Source organism: Mobula hypostoma, chromosome 2 (assembly GCF_963921235.1).
Source record: "Mobula hypostoma chromosome 2, sMobHyp1.1, whole genome shotgun sequence".
NCBI classification, from domain to species: Eukaryota; Metazoa; Chordata; class Chondrichthyes; order Myliobatiformes; family Myliobatidae; genus Mobula; species Mobula hypostoma.
The window spans coordinates 200,958,888-200,982,497 of record NC_086098.1 but is presented as its reverse complement, the minus strand read 5'-3'; the positions used below and the strand labels follow the sequence as shown (position 1 = coordinate 200,982,497).

The following is a 23,610-nucleotide window of genomic DNA, read 5'->3' as shown; positions in this document are numbered from 1 at the left end:
ATCCTCGAGCTTCTCTGAGGTTCTCAGTCTGGTATCACAAACTTGCCAACTGCACACCACACACAAGTTTGTAGTCCACCAAAGAAAACAGTAATTTGGAACCATCTTCCAGCCGAACAGCTTCAAAGTCCAAAAAGATGCAACAAAGGTATAACCACAAGAGCGCACCAAGTCTGAACTAAATTAGCAACTCTTCATGTGCAGGATTCAAAACAAATACAGGTTCAAAACCAATAAATTTCACAGTTAAACTGGACCATTAAAGAAAAACTGTCAATAAATTAAAAACCCAGTTAGCTAAAGCAGAATTTTTTTTTAATGGGTCAGGCCTGATATTCATTTCTAAGCTACAAACCACTTACTTATTTATCTGCATTACATATTGCTTCATTTCCTTCAGAGAGATTTCCAGCTTATTAAAGAGTTGGAAGAAAGAATCCTGAATCTCCATGTCTTCCTGCTTCAATAGATTGCTCAAGCCTCCACTTTCTTGAATCAGCCCTCCATTTTGTTGGTTTGATGATTCATCCAGATCCTGTAGTTGATCTGGTTCTCCATCTTCCCCAATGAAACAGTTCCAATGTGGTGCTGCCATCGTGGTGGTGACGTGCCGAGTGTAGCTCATGAGATTTACAATGCCTGTAAACAAAACTGACATTTTATTGATGTACACCAATAGATGACTTTGATAACAAATGAAAGTACTGAACGTTACAGATCTTTGAGATGTTGAAGAAATGTGTGAAAGGCGGCTAAACTCATTGTTACCAACAGTAAATCAATGAATTATTATCTTGAGGCTCAAATTTCACATGTTGGATCCAACCAGCAAGTTGTGGCTAGATACAGACCACAGAATTCAACTTCATGGAAGAAAATCAGTGCAACTTCCATTTGCCAACCCAAACCAGGCTTACAACAGCCATGGCAAAATCCAAAGCTTATGAGGCAAAAGAACAGAAAATAGCCTGTTTCACAAAAACCTGCTATCTTAAGTCAAATACAACATTCAGTAACAAAATGCAATGATGTGATGTATAAACAAGTCTGCCAGTCACTTCTGGAGTATGATTTTGCAGTCTTAGCAGATGAAATTCACAGTGTACACCAATAGACGACTTTGATAACAAATGAAAGCACTGAACGTTACACATCTTTGAGATGTTGAAAAAAATGTGTGAAAGAAGGCTAAACTCAATGTTACCAACAGTTAGCTGTTACCAGTGGTGACAAGAGGGCATACAGGAGTGAGATATGCCAACTAGTGGAGTGGTGCCACAGCGTCAGTAAGACAAAAGAGCTGATTGTGGACTTCAGGAAGGGAAAGACGAAGGAACATATACCAATCCTCGTATAGGGATCAGAAGTGGAGAGAGTGGGCAGCTTCAAGTTCCTGGGTGTCAAGATCTCTGAGGAACTAGCCTGGTCCCAACATATGGATGTAGTCATAAAGAAAGCAAGACAGCGGCTATACTTTATTAGGAGCTTGAAGAGATTTGGCATGTCGACAAATACACTCAAGAATTTCAATAGATTAGATTAGATTATGAGGACACTCAGTCCTCGTTTACTGTCATTTAAAAATGCATGCATTAAGAAATGTTCCTCCAGAGTGATATCACAAAAAAAAACAGGACAAGCCAAAGACTAACACTGACAAGACCATATAACTATAACATATAGTTACAGCAGTGCAAAGCAATACCATAATTTGATAAAGAGCAGACCATGGGCACAGTAAAAATAGTGTCAAAGTTCCTATCTACTCCCGATAGTCCCAATAGCAGGTGGCAAAAGGGAGAAACTCTCCCTGCCATAAACCTCCAGGCACCAACAACTGCCGATGCATTGGAAGCACCTGACTGCAGCGAACTCTGAGTCCATCTGAAAACTTCAAGCTTCCAACACCGACCACCATCTCTGCCGAGCGCTTCGACCCTGCCCCGGCCACCAGGCAACAAGCAAAGCCGAGGACTCGGGGCCTTCTCCTCCGGAGATTCTGGATCTCACAGTAGCAGCGGCAGCGAAAAAGGCATTTCAGAAGTTTCTCCAGATGTTCCTCCGTTCTCTCACGTCTGCCTCCATCAAATCATGATTGTGCATGGCACCCTACTTGACAAATAACAGATATCATTCACCGGAGTGGCTGCTGCGCTCCGCATCACGCCGCCATCTTCTCCTCCTTGTACGTGGAGAGCATTCTGACAGGCTGCATCACTGTCTGGTATGGAGGGGCTACTGCACAGGACCAAAAGAAGCTGCAGAAGGCTGTAAATCTAGTCAGCTCCATCTTGTGTATTAGCCTACAAAGTACCCAGAATATCTTCAGGGAGCGGTGTCTCAGAAAGGTAGTGTCCATTATTAAAGACCTCCAGCACCCAGGGCATGCCCTTTTCTCACTGTTACCATCAGGTAGGAGATACAGAAGCCTGAAGGCACACACTCAGCAATTCAGGAACAGCTTCCTCCCCTCTGCCATCTGATTCCTGAATGGACTTTGCTTTGGACATTACTTCACATTTTTTAATATACAATATCTCTGTTTTTGCACATTTTTAATAATCTATTCAATATATGTAATTGATTTACTTGTTTATTTATTATTATGTTTTATTTTATTTATCATTTTTTTTCTCTCTCTCTCTCTCTGCTAGATTATGTATTGCATTGAACTGCTGCTGCTAAGTTAACAAATTTCAGGTCACATGCCGGTAATAGTAAACCTGATTCTGATAATCACCATAATGGTAGAAGTTTATATTAAGTGTACTTTAGCCTCAAGCCAAAGAAAAAGAAAGGACTTTTTAAAACTAACTTATCCAAGTCTGTGCAGCAAGTGATCATCACTAAGACATGCTGGCTCTGAAAAATTACTTTTAAAAATGTGTAACTTTATTCCCTGAGGAAATTATTGTTGAGAGATAAAAATCAAGTTTTTTTCCAGTTTTATTTTTCTATTCTATCCTTCCATTATTCCATACTGAGTCAAATTCATAAAGTAAGCAAGAACTGAATAAATTGACAATGAACTTCAAATTTCAGTCAGTCACTTTTAAATACCTTGATCTTGCTCCAAGCCAAGGAAAGAATTTTTTCGACCAAAACGTATACTAAAAGATCTTCCAAGAGAGGTAGTATTTTTTGGACAGGACACCTCCATTACATTGACATGACAATTGGTTGGACAAAAATCCATTCCATCTAACGGGTGTAACTTGGTTGAAGCTTGCTTGAAGGAAGGACATGCTCTGCTTTTCAATTCCTGGGCAAACTAGATACAACCACAATTATATGCAACTTAATAAATACTTCCATGAAATTTCTCATGATTCAACTGTTTACAAAACTTAAAGAGGAGTTTAAATTACAGTGTCAAAAGCTTCCACTCTAAGGACATACTTCCACTCTGAGAAATATCTTTGTACATACCAATGATATTTTAAACTAATGCAATGCAGGAAACTCATTCAAGGGTGGGATAAAGTGGGGAGGATGAAGTAAGAAATGGAACTATTGGTCTGGATTTTGTCATCAGCAGCCATGTGGCAGGCGAACCTATAAGAAAGAATCTAGCAGTCCAAGGAAAAAAAATAGGAAGTGCTGGAAATGTCTAGAAGTTCAGGCAGAATCTTACAAACCATGGCATGGATTTCCCTTTCCTCAAAGCTAACTTCATTCTGCTAAGTCATAGGAACCTTACAAGTTTGGCAACGGAGGTGTCAACAAGCAAGCTCTGCAATGAAATGTGATCACAAACAGCAAACCAAGACATACAAAGCACAATTTTTAAACATTGTTTCAGAGTGAAAGACGGCATAATGGACTCGGCCACAGTTCATCTTATGAGCATGGTAACTACTGTATGTGTAGCAATAGTTTTGATTACTTGTGAAGATTTTTTCTGCTAAATTCACAAATATCTTTACCATTTTATTGGAAGTAACAACGAAAATATTTATTACACTATCTTCTTCAAGCAAGAGGGTTAATGAGGGTAGAGTAGTAGATGTTGTCTATATGGACTTTAGCAAGGCTTTTGACAAGATCCCTCATGGCAGGCTAGTCTGGGAGGTTAGGTTGCATGGGATCCAGAGGAGGTAGTGGCTTCATAATCAGCTCAGTGATGGAAGGTAAAGGGTGATGGTCAAAGGTCCTTTCTCAGACTGGAGGACTATGTCTAGTGGTGAGCCACAGGGGTCACTGCTTGGAATTTTGTTGTTTGGAATTTACATAAACTATTTGAATATGAATGTACAAGGCACAGTTAGTAAGTTTGCAGATGATACTAAAATAGGTGGTATTGCTGAGGGTTGGTAAATTGATTTTAATTGAAATAAATGAGTAATGGCATTTTGGAAGATCAAACCAGTGTAGGATTTATATAATGACTGCGAGAGCCCTGGGGAGTGTTATGGAACAGAGGGACCTAGGAGTGCAAAGTTCACTGAAAGTGATGTCAAAGGTAGATAGGATGGTGAAGATGGCTTTTGGCACACTGGCCATTTTCAGTCAGGACACTAAGATGAGCTGGGAAGTTATGATGTAGTTATACAAGATTTTGATGAGGCTACACTTGAAGTCCTGTGTACAGTTTTGGTCACCCTGTTATAGGACAGATGTTTAATTAAACGTGAAAAAAGTACAGAGAAGATTTACCGGGATAGGACCTGATACATGCTCGTAATAAAATGAGTTACAAGGAGAGGCTGTGCAAACTAGAACCTTATTTCCTGGAATGTAGGAGATTGAGGGTGACTTGATAGATATATACAAAATCATGAAGAGCATAGACAGTCTTTTTCCCAGGAGGAGGTGCCAAAAACAACAGCATAGGTTGAAGATCGGGGTGAGGTGAAAAACTTAGGATTGACTTCTTCACACAAAGGGTAGTACATGCTTGGAATGAGCTCCCAGAAATAGTTGCTGAGGCAGGCAGATTAGCAACATTTAAAAACCACCTAGGTAAGTAAATTTATAGGAAAGGCTTAGAGGACCATGAGCCATATGTGGGCAGACAGCACTGGTTCCTTGGACAACATTGTCAGATATCATAATCACAACAGAAGACTGAGAGCCATGCCATGTCGTGCACTATTGTGGAAGACGAGCCAAATCTCAATCCATTATTGAGCAGAGCTGGAAGCCAAGTCAATGTATGACTCCATTTGAGTGAGTACATAAAACTATCATCTGGATCACTTAATGAAGACTGCAAGCTAGTATGAGAAGTACTGATATAGGAAACTACCAAGTACTGGATCCCTAACAAAACAAAACCCTTAATCAAAGACAGAAATTTTAAATAAAAGCTGTTTAACACCACTTAATTTTTTTTAATAGAGTGCAAAATTTTTTAGTTTGCACAAACCTACAGAAATTGATACTATAAATTAATCAAAAAGAGAATTCTTGCACAAGTCTGATTAAATCAATTGAACTCCATAACTATACAACAGATTTGTACCTTTGAGTATTTGGCAATTCGCATCCCAATGGTGTCGAGCTTGCTTTCACAAAGATGCCGGAATTCAAACTGAGGTTTAAAGATCATGGAATTTCTGGAAGTTATCAGTCCTCTGCAGTTTCTTACGAACTGATGATCATCTGCTGCTAGAGCTTCTAAAATCTGATGAAAAAGGCAATGTTGTGTAACATAAGAAACTAGGTTAAAATATCAGCATTATTTATCTACAGCTTGTTCAAGAGAAACGATCATTTTCAAGCTTATACTGTACAAAGCAAATAACCAAGTGTTCAAATCAAAAGATTTTTTCTGCATTACAGCTGCTGCTTGGTGCAAGAAAATATGATCTGGTCAGCAGGGCAGACGAGTGGCATTTACAAATTAAGAGATTGAGAAAGGTGAGCTATTGTCTTTGGGGAGGCATAACAAGCAAAGGGAACATACAAGAGCTAGCAGGGCATTGAGTGGTGTGGAACAATATAGGAACACTGACATGCATGCCCATGGATGCATAAATACAAAGAGAACAGGTTAGCAAGATAGATAATGGAGACAATTACATTCAGATTGTTTTCCTTTACCAACTAGTTACCTAAATAGACAAAAGAATACAGACCTAATTCAGGTAGATGGAATTAATGTAGGGCAAAAAGGTCAGCATAAACATGGTGAAAAAAGGGCCCACTTCAGTATAAAACTATGATTTTATAATTACAATACAAAATACAAGCGTGGTACAAGACGACTTCTGCAGACCACGCGCAAAATGTGGTTGTTATAGTCACCATAGCAAGGAAAAGTGCAATTGATACAGAAGAGGCTCATGAGAACATTGCCATGATGTGAATATTTTAACTGTGGGGGTGAAGGAACTGCATAACCTGGGTTGGTTTTCTTTAGAACCGAGGGGATAGAGGAAGACTTAACTATGCTGTAGAAAATTTTAAGGAACCATGAAAAAGTTATTTCCCTTACCACCCAGTTTTTGATGTGGTGCTATCAATTTAAAGTAATTGTTGGAAGGATTAGGAGAAGAAAATGACAAAAGACCATTATATTTTACTCAGAATATGATTGGGGTATTGAACTCTCTGGCTTAAAAAGATTGCAGATACAGGCACTCTGGTTCTCCACAAGGTTGTGTCTGCAGCCTTCAACTCTACTCCTGTACGTCCATGATTGTGTGGCCACATTCTCCTCTAACTCCATCTATGTTGGTAGCTGATAGCACTGTGAAGGGCTCTGTTCCACAAAACTGATACCCAATAAGAATAACCGTGACAGGTGGATGCTGCAACTATTTGGCTTCGCTTGAACAAATGGACCCAGTCTCGGTAGTTCCTCCGAGACTCACTTTATTGTTAATACAGAGAAGAAAATCGAGAGTTGCGAGAGATGCTTTATATCATACACTACCCACACCACTAATAGGTAGGGCTAACTTAAGCAACCTCTAGTAGTCTACACCGCCGAGTTCACATAGCAACATCTGCAAGGTCCCTGAAGTAGGCGATCGACCATGGACTGGCTAGGGTAGAGGTCCTTGGCACTGGTTCAGCTGCTCGGCCCAAAGGAGGGACCCAGGCGAGTGGTCTGCCCAAGAAAGAACTTGCCCATCTTTATAGCACTATCGCCACCTCTCAGTCCAACTGGAAGGGACTAGACATCCAATCTGACGCTTACACGACCCTAACTTGGGCCAATCCAAGTCCTGGCCACGTGTTAAGTCAACATACATCCTCTATACCTGCAAATACCAAGGTCGGGTGACCTGTAACAACTGGCCTTTGTCCCCTCAGGGACAATGCATCCTACTAAACTTATAACCACACAATGTTAAAAAACATTCTTTAGAGACAAGGTGATTAATTACTTTTACACAAATCAGGACTTTTAGCTTGCTCTCAGGCATGTTATCCGGTAGACCATAGTCACATATTGTTCTCCCCTTACCTCATATCAAGGGTCAATCTGCCCAACAACATAACAGGCCCACAAATTCCTAATAGTTAACCGTCTCCCTGTCATGCCAATTTTCAGACCCACACATCTCACCTGTACACTATACACTTACCTATACACTCCACCCCCTGACTCTGGTATCGTGGATCACGGAAGCCTGAATTACAGCAATTACAGCAGCACACATTGACTTAGGCACATGCACAATAACTACTATAATGACTAATATTACTACAATCCATATTACCGATTGCAGTATCTTATGTCCAATACCCCCAAAGGCGTTAGATAACCAGGAAAAGGGTCCCCACTCCACAGAAGGAGGTCGTCTGTGGGGTTGTTGGCCCAAAGCGGTCAACTTTTCCGACTCTATTTGAATATGGTCTGCCAAATCGGTAATGTTCTCACTCTCGTCCGGAATGTAACTACAACATTCTTGACCGATTATGGAACAAGTTCCTCCCTGCTTTGCTAGCAAAAAAGTCTAACGCCATCCAATTTTGCAGGACCACTGTACGGATAGCAACTAACTCAGCATTAACCATCTGAAACATGTTACTAGACTGGGTTAAAGCTAGGGCGGTTTCATTAGCTAATTTTTCCATTGCATCAGACCTCTCGGAAAATACGGGTGGTACCATAAAAAGGAAACAACATAAGCCAGAAACGCTCAGATTCAGTTATGTGCCTACAAGGGTCACCAGGGTCTATGGATGGCCTGTGAGAGAATACAAATGCTGATAAGTAAGGTAACAACAACCTTTCCAAGCAAGGGGTAGCCAAGGGTAAGCATTGTCCCCACAATTCCAATATGTGCCACTTAGTGCTCGTAAGTCCAATGGTATCCGATCGGGAGTTACAGTAGTGATCCCAGTACAAGAACTAATCCCCAACTGTATTTCACCTCTATATTTACAGAAATACTCAAAACCTCATATATGAGGGGATACCTTGAATGTAGGGGGCATCTTAGTCATATCACATAGAGGCAAAAACCACCCTTCGAACACAGTGGCTCGGCGTATCCGTTTTATCGGAATTTGTATTATACTTGGGTCAACGACATGTCCCCCTACAACTGTATCCGAGGTAGTGGTGGGGACTATAGTCATCCTAGAGTGGTTATTAAATGCATGCCAAGCCCATTCTTCCTTAGCCATGAAGGGTACTTGGATGCAACGGTCCCATTGAACACACCCAACACTTTGATGCATTCAATCGTATAGCAAATTCATAACTCATTCTCAAAAACATATTTCGATGCTCGATACTATCATCAAAGTCCTCAATCCTTTGACGTGGTCACACGGTCCAGACCTCCTCAGTCCATATCCATCAACGAAGAGGAAATCCGCGACTCCGGACGGTGACCCATGGACCGAGGGCGTTTTCTTCGTGCCTTAGACAGAGCATCTGTCTCACTCATTGAATTGGGAGATCACCTATATTGGTCGCGTAAGGTTCCACTTTCTTTTATGATTGGCTGGGGCGGGGTTCCAAGCTTGGACTCGAGGGTCTTCCCCTGAAGTGCCCCTAATAGAGCAATGTACCACAGCAACACTCTAGCCATCGGTCTGTAATACTCAAGGAAACATTAGTTCTAGTTCTGAGCTGTCAGGCATTCGGAATTCAAACATTACAATTCCTCCTGTCCTTCTGTAGCAACACACCGAGTGTTGCCCTGTGCAGGGGCTACTATTTCCCCTTCTGTCGTTCCCCTCTTGGCCCTGTCACCCATACTTTACTAGGTACCTCACTTATCTCACTTGTAGGAGCCCCCTCTAAAATACCCTCAAAGCCACAGGATAAATCTGAATCAAACGGGAAATAGGGGAATCCTCTGTTTGCGGTCGATTGTTCAGAGCATTCACCACTTGTTGCAGCACTGAATGCCATCCCTTCATAGTGTGGGTGGGGGGTCATCATTCGAATCTGCTGCTTCAAAAGTCCATTTAATCGTTCAATCAAGCCAGCTGCTTGGGGGTAATAAGGTATATGGTGGACCCAATAAATACCTTGCTCTTTCACCCAATCCTGGATCTGTTGCCCTGTAAAATGGGATCCATTACCTGACTGTATTTCCTCGGGTGTGCCATAATGCGACATCAGGTATTCCAGCCCCCGAATAGTGGACTATTAACTGGCAGTAGGAAAGGGTCTGGCCAACAGGAATCCAGAATAAGTGTCCACCATTGTCAAACACATACTTATCATTCTTATTTGGGGGCAGGGGTCCAATGTAATCAATCTGCCATACTTTAGCTGGTACGGAGCCTCTCTTAATATGGGCAAAAGGTCCATGCGGGACAGAGTGAGGCTTGACTTGCTGACAAATAGGACACTCTGACACAACAGTCCGACAGTCATCCGCCATCAAAGATATCCCATGGTTTCGTCCCCACTCTCGCGTCCCCTTCTCCCCGAGACAGCCAGATTGTTCATGGGCCCATCTAACTAGAGGTACTGTAATAGCAGATACTGCAGACAATCCATCTACTTGATTATTGTAGAGCGTCGTAGGGCTAATGTCCCTTTGGTGAGCATTCACATGATACACATAAATGTCACGCCCTTGCACCTCCTGCCATATCTGTTGCCAATATTCCTTGCCCCGGTAGGTTTATTATGAACTGTCCACTGGTGCATCTGCCAACTCACCATCCAGATAGCCATTCCATTAGCCACCACCCACGAGTCGGTATATTTTCCAATTTCCTTGGTGGGGAGTGAAAAGGGCATAGTAACCGCTACAAGTTACGCCAGCTGACTGGATCCGCCCTCTCCTTGTATTAACTGTGTATCGTCCGAGAGTCGCAGGGCAGTGGCCTTCCACCGTTGGTGCCCTGACACACAACGGCTCCAGCCATCCGTAAACCAGGCACCAGCTTTTTCATCCAATGTCTATTCCTCGTACAGCCGGCCCCATCGAATGGGGGAGGGTTCGAGAGGGGGAACTGCCTTCTCTTCCTCGGTTCCAGCTGTCATAGGTAATCTGGTTACTTGTTCATGAAGACGACTGACTCCTTCAGATCCTTTAGCGGCCCGGTCCTGTTTATACCATTTCCACTTCACTATGGATGACTGCTGTGCACGCCCCTGTCTCACCTTCATATCTGGGGCGAGCACCCAGGACATAATAGGCAGATCGGGTCGCAACATCGTGGGGTCCAATCCCGTGATGGACTCCTTTTCTACCAGGCCCCAGTAACAAGCCAGGAGCTGTCGTTCGAACGGAGTATATCGTTCCACAGCCTCCGGGGTATAGTACTTGACCAGAACCCTGGGGGCACTCTCCTTCCATTCTGCAGTTGCCACAGACTCCATGCAGCCACGTTATCTTGAACAGACACCTGTAATTCATACGGGGTCCCCGGGACCCGAGGTGAAAGGGGAAGAGCCCATTCAACTGCAATTTGGACTCCTCAAATGCCTCCTTTTGCTCATCTCCCCATGTGATTTCGCTCTTTACGAGTGACAGCGTACAATGGTTTCAGTAGGAGAGTCAAATGGGAAATAAGTCTTCTCCAATATCCCAATAACCCCACAAAGTGCTGAGCTTCTTGCTTTTTAGTGGAGGTAGCTGTGGCTTGTATTTTATTTCGTACCTTTTCCAGTATAATCCTCTCCCCAGCATGTCAGTGGATTCCCAGAAACGTCACAGATTGGCTGGGACCTTGAACCTTATCTTCATTCACGGCCCATCCCTTCTCTCGCACACACGGTAACAGGGACCCGAAAGCCTCTGCGACACTCCCGTCGTCCGGTCCCTGTAATATCACTGATGTAGTGATGTATTCTAACGTTAGGGGGCAGTGCACAGGTCTGCAAATCACGTGCCACTATCCCGTGGCATAAAGTAGGACTATGAACATATCCCTGTCACAAACGAGTGAAGGTATATTGCCGACCGTTCCAGGTGAAAATGAACTGCTCCTGTGATTCCTCCTCCAAGGGAATCGAAAAGAAGGCGTTGGCCAGATCAATAACAGCATACCATTGACCATCTGCATCATCTGAAATATTATCTACCAGCGTCACTATGTTGGGCACAGCAGAACTCAACGGAGGACAGTATCGATTCAATTGTCGATAATCAACAGTCATTCGCCAGGACCTGTCTGGTTTCTTTACCGGCCAGACCGGGCTATTGTACGGGGACGTGGCAGGTCAAATAATCCAGCTTGCTCCAAGGAGGCAATAGTATCAGTTATTTCCTTGTGACCTCCCAGGATCTGGTATTGAAGAATCGACACTATCTGCGTCAGTGGAGGGATAAACAGGGGCTCCCACTTAGCCCTTCAAACTACCACCCGCATGCTCTAGATCCCAAAACTAAAGGTCCCTAAAGACGTCTTCAATTGCATTCCCTATAACACATTCATTCCTAAGATACACTCGGTGGTTACAGCAATCAAGACAGATACAGAACGCAGGATGTTTTTGTCGATCGTTACATGCACCGTTACTCCCCGGGCCCTAGTAAGGGACAATGCATCCTACTAAACTTATAACCACACAATGTAAAAAAACATTCTTTAGAGACAAGGTGATCAATTACTTTTACACAAATCAGCACTTTTAGCTTGCTCTCAGGCATGTTATCCGGTAGACCAGAGTCACATATTGTTCTTCCCTTACCTAGTATCAAGTGTCAATCTGCCCAACAACATAACAGGCCCACAAATTCCTAATTGTTAACCATCTCCCTGTCATGCCAATTTTCAGACATCTCACCCATACACTATACACTCACCAACACAGGCTCCACATCAGTGATGTTGAGTACAGGAAGGAGATGGTGAGCTTAGTGACATCAGAAAGGGGGTGGTGCACATGCTCCTGTCTACAACAAGTGGGTTAAGGTTGAGAGATTTGACAGATTCAAGTTCCAGTAGCCTGTCCTGGTCCAACCACATTGATGTCATAGCCAAGAAGGCTCACCTGTGTCTCTACTAAATGAATGTCCCCATTGACCCTTACCAACTTTATAGATTCACTATGGAAAGTACGTTGTCTGGATGCATAACAGCTTGGTATGGCAACTACGCTGTCTGTAACCACAAGAGTTTTGTGGACAATGCCTAGCACATCATGGGAAACAACTATGCCTCCATGAACTCTACATAATAAACCTGTACCTTAATACATTTAAACAGCCATTTCATGTCTATTTGAAAAGACATGACCTGCAGTACAACAGACTGAACCCTGGAAAATGAGATTACACAGTTTAATTCTTCCCCCACCAGTTTCCTCCCACCCCATTGATGTTGACAAATAGGTCAAATGGCCACCTCTTGTGCTGTATATGTTTCTGCAAATTTTAAGTTCGTACACAACTGAGGCTCCATTTCATACACTATGAAAAATCATACTTGCATTCACAATTAAGACATCTATGGTCCTTGATGGAATAAGTTCAAAGTAAATTTATTATAAAAGAGCTTATATGTTACCATATACAATCCTGAGATTCATGTTCTTGCAAGCATTCATAGTAGGACAAAGAAATACACAGAATCAATGGAAAAACTACACATAAAGACTGATAAACAACCAATGTAAAAAAGAAGACAAGCTGTGGAGATGATGTTACTAATCCATACTGACTAGGGTCTGCAAGTGAAGAAATCAATGATCTAATTGCACAAGGAGATAAAGGCCAAGGTCATGGGACTTATTGATTAGTTTTGAAGGGATCATAGTGTTGAATGTTGAGCTTTAATCAATGAAGAGCATCCTGATTTATGCATTTTCATTGTCCAGATGTTCCAGAGCTGAGTGATGAGCCAATGAAATGGCATCTGCTGTTGACTTGTTGTGACGTTAGGCAAATTGGAGTGGATCTAAGAGTGGATCCTTGGTGGGAACCGATATACTTCATGAGCAACCACTCAGAACACTTCATCACAGTGGATGTAAGTGCTATTGGACGATACTTATTGAGGCAGATTACCATAGTTTTCACTGTAGTCTCAAAAGTAATGAGAGGGGAGCCTTAATGAGATATAGGCTGTTACATAAAATACAAAGATCTGATGAATCTATCCGGTACATCTATTTCCCTATCCATTATCAGAGTAAAACTTGATGAAGTGGCAAGCTAGCCAGACAGGTCATGTTAATTGTGTTGAAGGTTGAGCCTCATGCTGTTCAGTATTTCTACTCATTATTTGGCACCAACAGCTACAATGCAAGAAACAAAAATCAAGAAATGAGGGAAACAGCTACAAGCAGATGAAGAAGAAAAGATTCAAAGGGATTTCAGACTACGTCTACACTACACCGAATAATTTTGAAAACGCCGGTTTCGAGCAAAAATGACAGGCGTCCACACTAAGCGTTTTTCAAAATATCTCTGTCCACATTAGACAGATATTTGCATGAATCTCCTCCTACTGGGCATGCGCAGGACACACAGAAAATAAGCGAAGAGGAAACGATGTACTTCGTGCGCGTTTGTCCAGTTACAGAGTAGAAAAACTTAAAAGGAATTGCTCTTGGCTGTCACGCAGGAGGACTTAAAACTAAAAAAAAACAAATACTGGAGCATATGGAGGCAATCGACAGCGAGTTCATGGATAGTATGACCCGGCTGACAACAAACATTGAAAAACTGACTAACTCTGTTGCATTAATAAAGCACCTTGTTAAATGTATAAAACATGTCTGCATCAGTGTTATCTTGTATTTCCATACAATGTTACATTAGGCTGTTACTCATCTATTGTCAGAGAAGTACTTGCATAAATAGATAAAGCACCTTCATACAAGCAAGGACAGAAAACAGGGCAAAGTGAGTATACTTATTTATTCAGTAAGCTATGGGTCAAAGTATTTGGTGAGCACATTTCTAACTCTTCTGGCTTCAGTCTCATTGCCATCTGTTCTGAAATTGTTAAGTTCTGCGAAGCGCAGAATCAAATATCGCTGTGATGATTGTACGCTCAAGTATCAATTGTTTGGCGACAATAAAGTAGCAATAAGAAGAAGAATAATAAGAAGAAAACAATGAAATGCCGCGCTGTCGCCATCTGTTCCGGCACGTCATGACAGCGGTTTTAAAAAGCTCCGGTTACCCCGTACATACTGCAACAGGTATTGGGCATTTTCAGATTTATTCACCCTGGAGACCGTTTCTGAAAATCTCCGTTTTCGGGGGCTGAAAATGCTGTTTCAGTGTGAACGGAAGGTCAAAACGAAGAGAAAAAGCTTTGTTTTCAAAATTATCCGGCGTAGTGTGGACGTAGCCTCAGAGAGAGAAGAGGTTAAAGAAACTTTCATTTACATTCTAATTCCAGGTTAATGGTCGTAACAGTCATAATGAATTCAGTCAAATTCTCCTCATTAATCCACATCATTACCGTCAGACTCTGTTAAGTACAACATTCTGCTATCATAACCCATAACTACTGTTAATTCCATGACTCACTGATTAATTCTGAAGCTGCAGCCAAGATCCGTCCTACAATAAACAAGGGCTCAATGTGCTCGTCAACAGGCACGTTCTCCTCAATTTATTTTGGCACCAACATATCTGAACCACTGATACGGATTTACAACAGAATGTTTAAAAACTGGTTTGGCTTACAGTAACCTGAACCTATTGTGTCTCATACCCTCCCTCCACCAAACTCCCAGTTGTTTCTCCATCACTTGCCTCTTCCTCCACTGAGGTCACTGCTGGGTGTGCTCTGTCCTGTAAAATGGCAGACGTTGACCTTCCTCAATGGTAAATGGTTTATCTATTTAAGAAACAGTAGCATTTCTTTGGAAACATCATCTATCACTAGCCAACGCAGCTTGACTTGTACTGATCTTTCTGAGTATTACACTGCAATCAATAATGACATCGACGCTTTTTCCAAATACAATTCATTCCTCAGCACCACAGAAATGAAGCAAACCCATCGCACATTGTACAAAATAAGCTATAATTTGGTGACATAGTGTTGTGCACAGCCTTTAAAATCAAAGACAGAGGCATTGTTAGTAAAGATGCCTTCTCAAAGCATCAGTAGTCAAGGTTTAAACCTGACCTCCAGTAGTATTTATATAGATTATATGTTCTCCTTATGACTGTGTGACTTTCTCCTGAATGCTCCAGTTTCCTCCCACATCCCAATGACAGAGGTTAGGAGGTTAACTGGCCAAATAAAATTGCTCCTAATATGCAAGCCAGTGGTAGGATCTGGGGCAAAATGATAAGAATGTGGGAAGAAGAAATTGAGATTGGTGGAAGTGGATGATTGACAGTTGGCGTGCACTCAGTGACCTGCTTCAGTACTGTCAATGACTCCTCATGAATTCTGGATGTGGAATAGAATTCACTGCCGCTAGCGAATATAATGTCTGGCACTACCTATTGGAGACGAGTTTGTCAGCACATCTCACAAAGATAGCGGTGACATTATTTATAATCTGCCTTGGTTAATAATTGGAAAATAATTCAGTATTTTACAATATACACAAGAAATAGAAAAGGGTTAATTGAATAATCTGTACCTTTGCAGTTAAACTGAAGCATCCCTTGGGCTCCAGCATTTTTTCCTTGACGTGACATTTGATCCCCGTAGTGCTGACGTATTCATAGATAACGCCGTGCTCCAAGTGCACATTATCCACAGTCATGCTGACTTGAGAAGTAGCTCCATCAGCACTCAAATTCAAGTCTGCAAGGTTTGAAAAATGATTACTCCTCAAAGGTGCAATTCAAATTAGCCTCAGTTATTCACTTGCTAGATTTAATTATGCATAATAAACTGTCTTTTTTTATTTTTTGTCACTTCTCTGACAGAGGTCAGTATTTACTGTGTCAACCAGAAGGACAGATAAATTATGGAATTAGTCAGGCCAACTTCTGTTCTGTATTTAGTTTGTAGATTGTTTATAGGAGATTTCTTACACATGCCAAGACTGTATCATACCGTAATGCATTTAAAAGGATTTGAAAACAAGCCAGCCAACCTGGAAACAATTAATCCAAGAATTTTATCTGAAAAATTTCTCAAACACATGCACATACAGAGAGTTGTTTTTGAAACATACTTGAGACAATTTGTGATGTGATAAGACCATTAACCACTTTTCTAGTAACTTGGGCTCTAAAGGATGGGGTGGGGGTAGTGGAAGGGTGAGGAAACAGAAGATAGAATGATGAATACACACTAAAATTATTGAGGGGTACCGGTAGTTAGCACAATACTGGTGCCTAGTTGGAAGAGTGCCATGGCTAAGAAGTGTGTCATGGCAATGGTGTTCAAAATGGAGATAAGATTCAGTAAGGACAATGTCATTTGGAAGTATGGAAATCAAGAGGGCAAATTAGAAACAACGTATTTAGAAGTAGAATAGCAAACCGGTGGCTTCATACTCAGACAGGATAAAATTCAAACTCCCTTTGCATACTGGGCCAATCTAAAAGTAAGACTATTAAGGTTTTTTTTTGCCAGGTAATGTTATCAAGGACTAGGAGCACACAAGATCAAGAACGCTTAGAATATTGTGTTCAGCTCAGGTCATCTCATTACAGGGGTGATCTAAAAGTTTTAGGGAGGATGCAGATGAGATTTACCAGGATGCTGCTTGGATTAGAGAGCATTTTTATGAGGATTGGTTGAGTTAGCAAGGACTTTTCTCTTTGGAGTGAGGGAGGAAGAAAGGAGACTTGACAGAGCTGTACAAGATGATAAGAGGCATGGACTAAGTGCATACCCAAAGAGTTGTTGCCCCCAGGATGGAAAATGTTAATATCAGAGTATAATTTTAAGGTAACTGGTGGAAAGTATTGGGGGCGGGGGGGAGGGCAATGTCAGAAGCAAGTTCTTGACAGAGAGTGAGGGCGCATGGAATACCCTGCCAGAGGTGGTGGCAGAGGCAGATACATTAAAAGGCATTTAAGAAACTCTTAAACAGGCACATGAATGATAGAAAAATGGAGGTCTATGGGCTAAATTGCTCTTAATAGGTTAAAAGGTCAGCATAAACTGAGCCAAAGGGTCTGTACTGTGTTGTGGTGTTCTGGGTTTTAACACAGAACAAGGCATTGCTCTGGTTTTGCTCAGAAGCATTTGCAAATCCATTACATTTCTCAAGCAGCTCTGCACTATTTTATATTTTTGTGCATGCAAGCGTTTAAGTCCCACAGTTTGAGCCACAGTTCTTTGACCGTAATTTAACACTGTGTTCTATATGAATATCCAGCATCAGGTTGGACCTGGTAGAGCATGTGCTCTGCCATTCATTTGATTAGTAAAGAATAGCCATGAGAGTGCTACAATGGTAAGCCTTAGTTAAACAGACAAATAAATTCAAAATAATTAAATAGTTCAGTGTGCTTTTAGGTGTTTTACATTTACTTTTAACTGCTTTGAATGTCTAAAACCTATCAATTCTAACCATTTCAATTCTGTTCCTAGTGTAGGAAGGTCTGGGGTGGGGCAAGGGGTGGTAATTCAATTAACTCATTCAGTTTCTACTTAAAAATGGCAAGGTTTTTCTTTGAAAATGCGGGTTTCTTCTGACCCACCCTCAAGATTGCAACACAGCAAGAAAAACCTCGCCACTGTGCAGAGCCTTGTCTTAAACAAACCGACTGACTCTTCTCCAGCATGGTACAGCTGTTCAGAGCACCCCAGTTAAGGACAGAGTTCATTCAGAAGTCAACACCAAACTTGGGCTCACTGCAAACGCTGAACAATCATAAATGGTGGTGATGTGGATCAGCCATTGCCTAATTGAACCAGTGAACATGTCCATGACACCAAGCTGTCCATCCCTTTTCCTATGAAATCTATTTCGCTGATCACCAGCACATTTCTGAGATGACCGTTTCAGAATTTTACAGTTGAAAATGTCCAGAGATTGTGCATTGCTGACTGAAACACAGTTAATGCGAACAATGAAAACGGGCAATAAAAGTTCACTTCCCTGTACTTAGAAACCCTTACTTTGATCTATTCCACGGCTTACTGTTAATAATATTCTCAAATTCTGAGATACTGAATAGCATTATCAAACATTAAATACATTGGAGGACAAACTACATAACATGTTCACAGCAAAGTCAATGAAAGCTTGAAAACAACATCTTCTAGAATTTCAAGACTTGTAAATATTAGGGATGGAATGGAATTTAGAGTTGCATAATCGTGCAGCTCAAGGAACTCGGCTTCAATCCCAACTTTCAATGCTGTTTTTGTGAAGCTTGCATGTTCTACCTTTGACCGTAAAGATTTCCTTGGGATGCTCCAGTTTCCTCACATGTCACAAAGATTTGAGAGCTGGTGGGTTAATGAGCCACTGTAAATTGTTCCTAGTATATAGCTGAATGTTCGAATCCAGGGAAGGTTGATGGGAATTAGAAATGGGAATATTATTGGATTAATGTAAGTACATGGTTGATAGACGAACCTGGTGGGCAAATGACCTTTTTCTGTGACGCATTGTTCTATACCCTCCTCTCTCCCTCCACCACTTCCCCCACATAGATTTAAGCTATTGCAAAAAAAAAATAATTTTAACAGATACAAAAAAAGGCTTATTCTGAATGAACTGGAATATGCTTAACTGTAAACAATTATAAATTACTATGGAAATACAGTATGTCCCATACTAAAGCAAACAACATCAAAATCCTCAGTTTTAGGATGTTAATACTTTTCCTCCCTCATTCTAGTCTGCACTGTAGGAACTAATTTTAAAGGTATGCTGATTTTGAAAGAAAAATTCTGAGGAAAAACTGGATCCTTAACAACAAAACCAACTTGGATTTCTGAAAGTTACAATAAAATCTGCCAGTCAGATAAATGAATGGCCTCCCAAAAGCACACCTATTCAAAGAAACAAAGAAAACTTCACACTATGTGGATCAAACACACACAAATTCAGCATTTTTAAAATTCAAGGCAATGACCACAACCTATCTATAACCCACCCTTGCAATCCAATACGGTAAGAACATGTTTTCATCCCTCTGAGTTTCACCAATTTGTGGCCACTGGCAGCCAGAGCAAGAGCCACACTAAACGTGAAACCACAACACAAACTTAGTTCTTGCAATGGTGCGGATGAAAATGAAACTGTTTTCCATCTTGCTTTGCAGGTTTTAAAGGCCAAAAAAACTCAAAAGCCACTTTAAAGTTGCTTGATGTTTTCACACTGAAAGTATTAGTACAGGCCACAAAATTGTAATACCTGGGTAACTGAACTCTGCGCTGGTGAATTTCTACCAGCTTGAAATACAGACCTTTACATGGTGTGACTTACAGGTTAACACCATACTATTCGTGTAATTAAAACAAAATTTAAATGCATTAGCTGACCTCCCCTCTCCCACCACCCCAATTCTTGATTGTACAAATATTACTTGAACTGAAAGGAAATAGGCAAGAAATTACTTAATTCATGTTAAGTTGACAAATCAAGAACTTTAAACCCAAAGGACTGGGTGATTGAGAACATAAACCTTAGTCAAATTCACTTGCAATTAACCATTGCATACCTGCCTCCTGTCCACTCATGCCACCGTGATCAAATACTTTTGATTGATTAGTTGAGACATCTAACAGCTTATCATGCAGTGATAAATCAGAAATGCTGAATAGGCAATCAGTTTTGGCCTTTGTCTGTGCTGCCTCTTCATCCACATCTTCAACCGTTCGATAAATCCAGGTTCCTGATCCTTTTCCCTTGAAAAAGCAAAAATGCATTAGGATTGTTGACCCACTTTTGTCTGAGCAAATCTCTTCTTAAAAACAGGCAAACTAATTTAAAACAAAAAAAGTTTTCATTTTCATGGGTTAATGAAATCTGTATTTGCTTGTATTCATATTTTGCACACAATCAATGAAGTTCTTGTAAGTGTTCTTGTTAGGCCCATTGTTTCTGCCTGCTCCTGCCCCACTAAACACATCTCCAGATATCTTGACACCGTTTTATCCCCTTGGTCCAGACTCTGACACTTCACATGCACTTCATCACTAATTTCCCTGGCCCAAATCGCCTTATTTTCACCATGGTCATCCAGTCCTATGCACTTCCATTGCCCATCATGAAGGGCTTAAGGCTCGGCTTCTTTTCGGACACAAACCCAACCAGTTCCCCCCTACCATCTCGCAGAACTGGTCCTTATCCTCACAGTTTTTCCAAACTAAAGATGTAGCTATGGGTTTTCACATGGGCCCTAGCAATGCCTGCCATTTCCATGTTCCTAGCCTACACTGGAAATGCTCCCCAACTTTTCATCCATACATTGACAACTAAGTTGGTGTTGCTTCCTGCACCCATACTGGGCTCATCAGTTTCATCAACCATGCCTCCAACTTCCACTGTGCCCTCAAATTCACTTGGTCCATCTCTAACACCTTTCTCAATCTCTTTGTATCTATGTATGGAGACAGACTATCTGCTGATAAATTTACAAACCTACTGACTCCCAGTTGTTCTGTCTACACCTTTTCCCACCAGCCATTTGTAAAAACGCTATTCCCTTCTCTCAGTTCTTCCATTTACACAACATCTGTTCTCAGGAACAAGAAAAAATCTGCAGATGCAATGCACACTAAATGCTGGAGGAACTCAAGCAAGCCAAGTACAGTTGACCTTTCGAAGGGTTTCAGCCTGAAATGTTGACTGTACTTTTTTTTCCACAGATGCTGCCTGGCTTGCTGAGTTCCTACGGCATTTTGTGTGGGTTGGTCTGTTCTCAGGATGAGGCTTTCCATTCTAAAATATCTGAGGCGCCCTCCTTCTTTGAAGGATGGGGTTTCTTTTCCACCACCCATTATTGTCATCCTCAGCCATATCTCCTCGACATCTCACACATCTGCTCTCACCCTATCCTCCTGCTATAAGTGTTGCTCTTGTCCTGACTTACCACCCGACATGCCTCTGTATCCAGTACATCATGCACAGTAACTTCTGCCATCTCCAAAGAGATCCTACCACAAAACACATCCCCCCACCACCCCCTCACTGCACTTTCCACAGGGATTGCTCTCTACATGACTCTTTTGTCCACTCATTCCTCTTCACCGATCTCCCACTTGGCACTTATCCCCATGATAGTGACGAATGTTACACTGCCTCTATAACTCCTCCCTCACCACCATTCAGAGCCCCATACAATCTTTCCAGGTGAGGTGACATCTCACCTGTGAGTGTCAGGGTCATCTACTGTATTTGGTGCAGCCTGCTCTACATCGGTCAGATGTGATGCAGATTGGGTGACAACTTTATCAAGCTCCTTCGCTGTATCCTTTGCAAAAGGCAGGATCTCCTGGTGGCTAACTACTTCAATTCAACTTCCTGTATGCACTCTGATAAATCTGCCCTTGGCCTCCTCTTCTGCCACGACGAGGACAAATTTGATGGGTTGCCTGCAACCTGATGGCATGAACATCAATTCATCTAACGTTCTCCTCTCTTCTCTTCTCCTCACCTGCCCAGCACCTCCCTCTGGTTCCCCACCTCCTTTCCTTTTTTCCATGGTTCATCTGTTAGATTCCTCCTGCTTCAGCCCTTGAGCTCTTCCACCTATTACCTTCCAGCTTCTTACTTCATCAGTCATCCCCTCCTACCCATGCACCCTCTGACCTGGTCTTGCCCATCACCTGCCAGTTTGTACACCTTCCCTCCCCCACCTCTTATTCTGCTTCTGGCCCCTTACTATCCTGTCCTGATGAAGGGTTTTGGCTCAAAATATTAACTGTTTATTCCCCTCCTTAGATGCTGCCTGACTTCCTTCAGAATTTTATAGTGCATTGCTCATTGAATAGTTTGGCAGTTTTCTTCACTGAACCAGAATCACAGGAGAATGAAGTGAAATTAAAATATTTTAATAATATTAACAGCTGCTTTGTGCAAAGGATTAAGTATTATTCTTTATTCCAAAAAAAAACTGATCTTGTTTCTGTTTAATTCGGTATTGCTTAATGCCATTTCCAGTACACAGGTGTAAAGGAAAATGAAATAATTCTTACTCCAGATCTGATGCAGTATATAAAATAACACCAAGATAAAGAACACAAAAATTAAAAAAAAACAATAAATATAAATGCATATGATAGCTTATATACATGGATTAATTGTATGTACATAAAGTGACACTAGATACAGGAGTATCTGTACATAAGGTGGCTCTGACAGGAAATAATAAAGTAGCTGTGTTGGGGTGGGCTACTGGGTGGAGGTGTTGATCAGTTTTACTCTTTAGGGAAAGTAGCTGTATTTGAGTCTAGTGCAGATGATACATAGCCTCCTCCCTGATGGGCATGCGCAGCCTATAACTAGGCTGTGTGGAGTAGTTCATGACATTGATAACCTTTTCCTAGCATCTTTCTGTCTATATGTCCTTGTTGACTGCTGTCAGTGATTCGTTGGGCTGTTTTACCCGTTGTAAAGCCTTCCTGTCCGCCGCAGTGCAGTTTCCATACCGTGCAGTGATGCAGCATGTTGGGATTCCTCTACTGCCCAATGGTAATGGTGAAAAATAGATATAAATGACTTATCATGATCAATACAAAGAAACTCATTTACTAAGGAGCAATGCTAAAATGTCTGGTGGTCTAATAGCACAGTTTCCTATATTATGAGATTTTAAAAAATTGATATGTCCTGATGCAACCAATAGTAAATGAAAATAATTAGTGAGAGACAGAATGGATTAACATTCCACCAGATGTAGTAGATACCCCCATAAGTGACATAATGCCATAAGTTTGGCATTCTGTTAAAGGCGCTACACAAACTAAGCTTTGATAATTATATGTTCTAGAGAGACAAGCAAATTCAGGTGGTTTCCATTTTGGTGCATGTGCTCTTTCAAACAAATATAGGGATTAGGAAATGCAACTTAATAAAATATCCTCAGGCACTCAATTAAATGATAGTGAAATACAAAATCAAGATCTACCTCAGTAATGAAACTGATTGAGAGATACTAAAAGATTCTCAAATGACTAAAGGTGGTGCGCAATAACAAGACCATTTCATGGCCAGTTAGGATTATGTTGTCTTGTGTTACTTACCTTTAAATGCGGCAGATTCTTTTTGTGTGTTGTGAAGTATTCAAGTACTGTAGTATAGTTCTCTTTACTAACATTACCACCATTTACTTTCAAAATACACTGGCCAGGGAGAAGGCCAGCTGCAGCTGCCCCAGAGCCTGCAAGATAATCAGATTC

General features: G+C 41.4%; 1 protein-coding gene across 2 annotated transcripts in view; it reads right to left on the bottom strand.

Moving 5' to 3' along the window:
• The window catches only part of prex1 (phosphatidylinositol-3,4,5-trisphosphate-dependent Rac exchange factor 1), a 209,860-nt gene that overhangs the window by 33,975 nt on the left and 152,275 nt on the right, over positions 1-23,610 (bottom strand). For both annotated transcript variants that reach the window (XM_063041400.1, XM_063041401.1), the window contains exons 20-25: positions 23,455-23,591; positions 19,929-20,115; positions 15,932-16,098; positions 5,465-5,626; positions 3,061-3,271; positions 363-639 (exon numbers count right to left, since the gene is read on the bottom strand). In XM_063041400.1, coding sequence (XP_062897470.1) covers positions 363-639; positions 3,061-3,271; positions 5,465-5,626; positions 15,932-16,098; positions 19,929-20,115; positions 23,455-23,591 — 1,141 coding nt within the window. The remainder of the gene's footprint in view (positions 1-362; positions 640-3,060; positions 3,272-5,464; positions 5,627-15,931; positions 16,099-19,928; positions 20,116-23,454; positions 23,592-23,610) is intronic.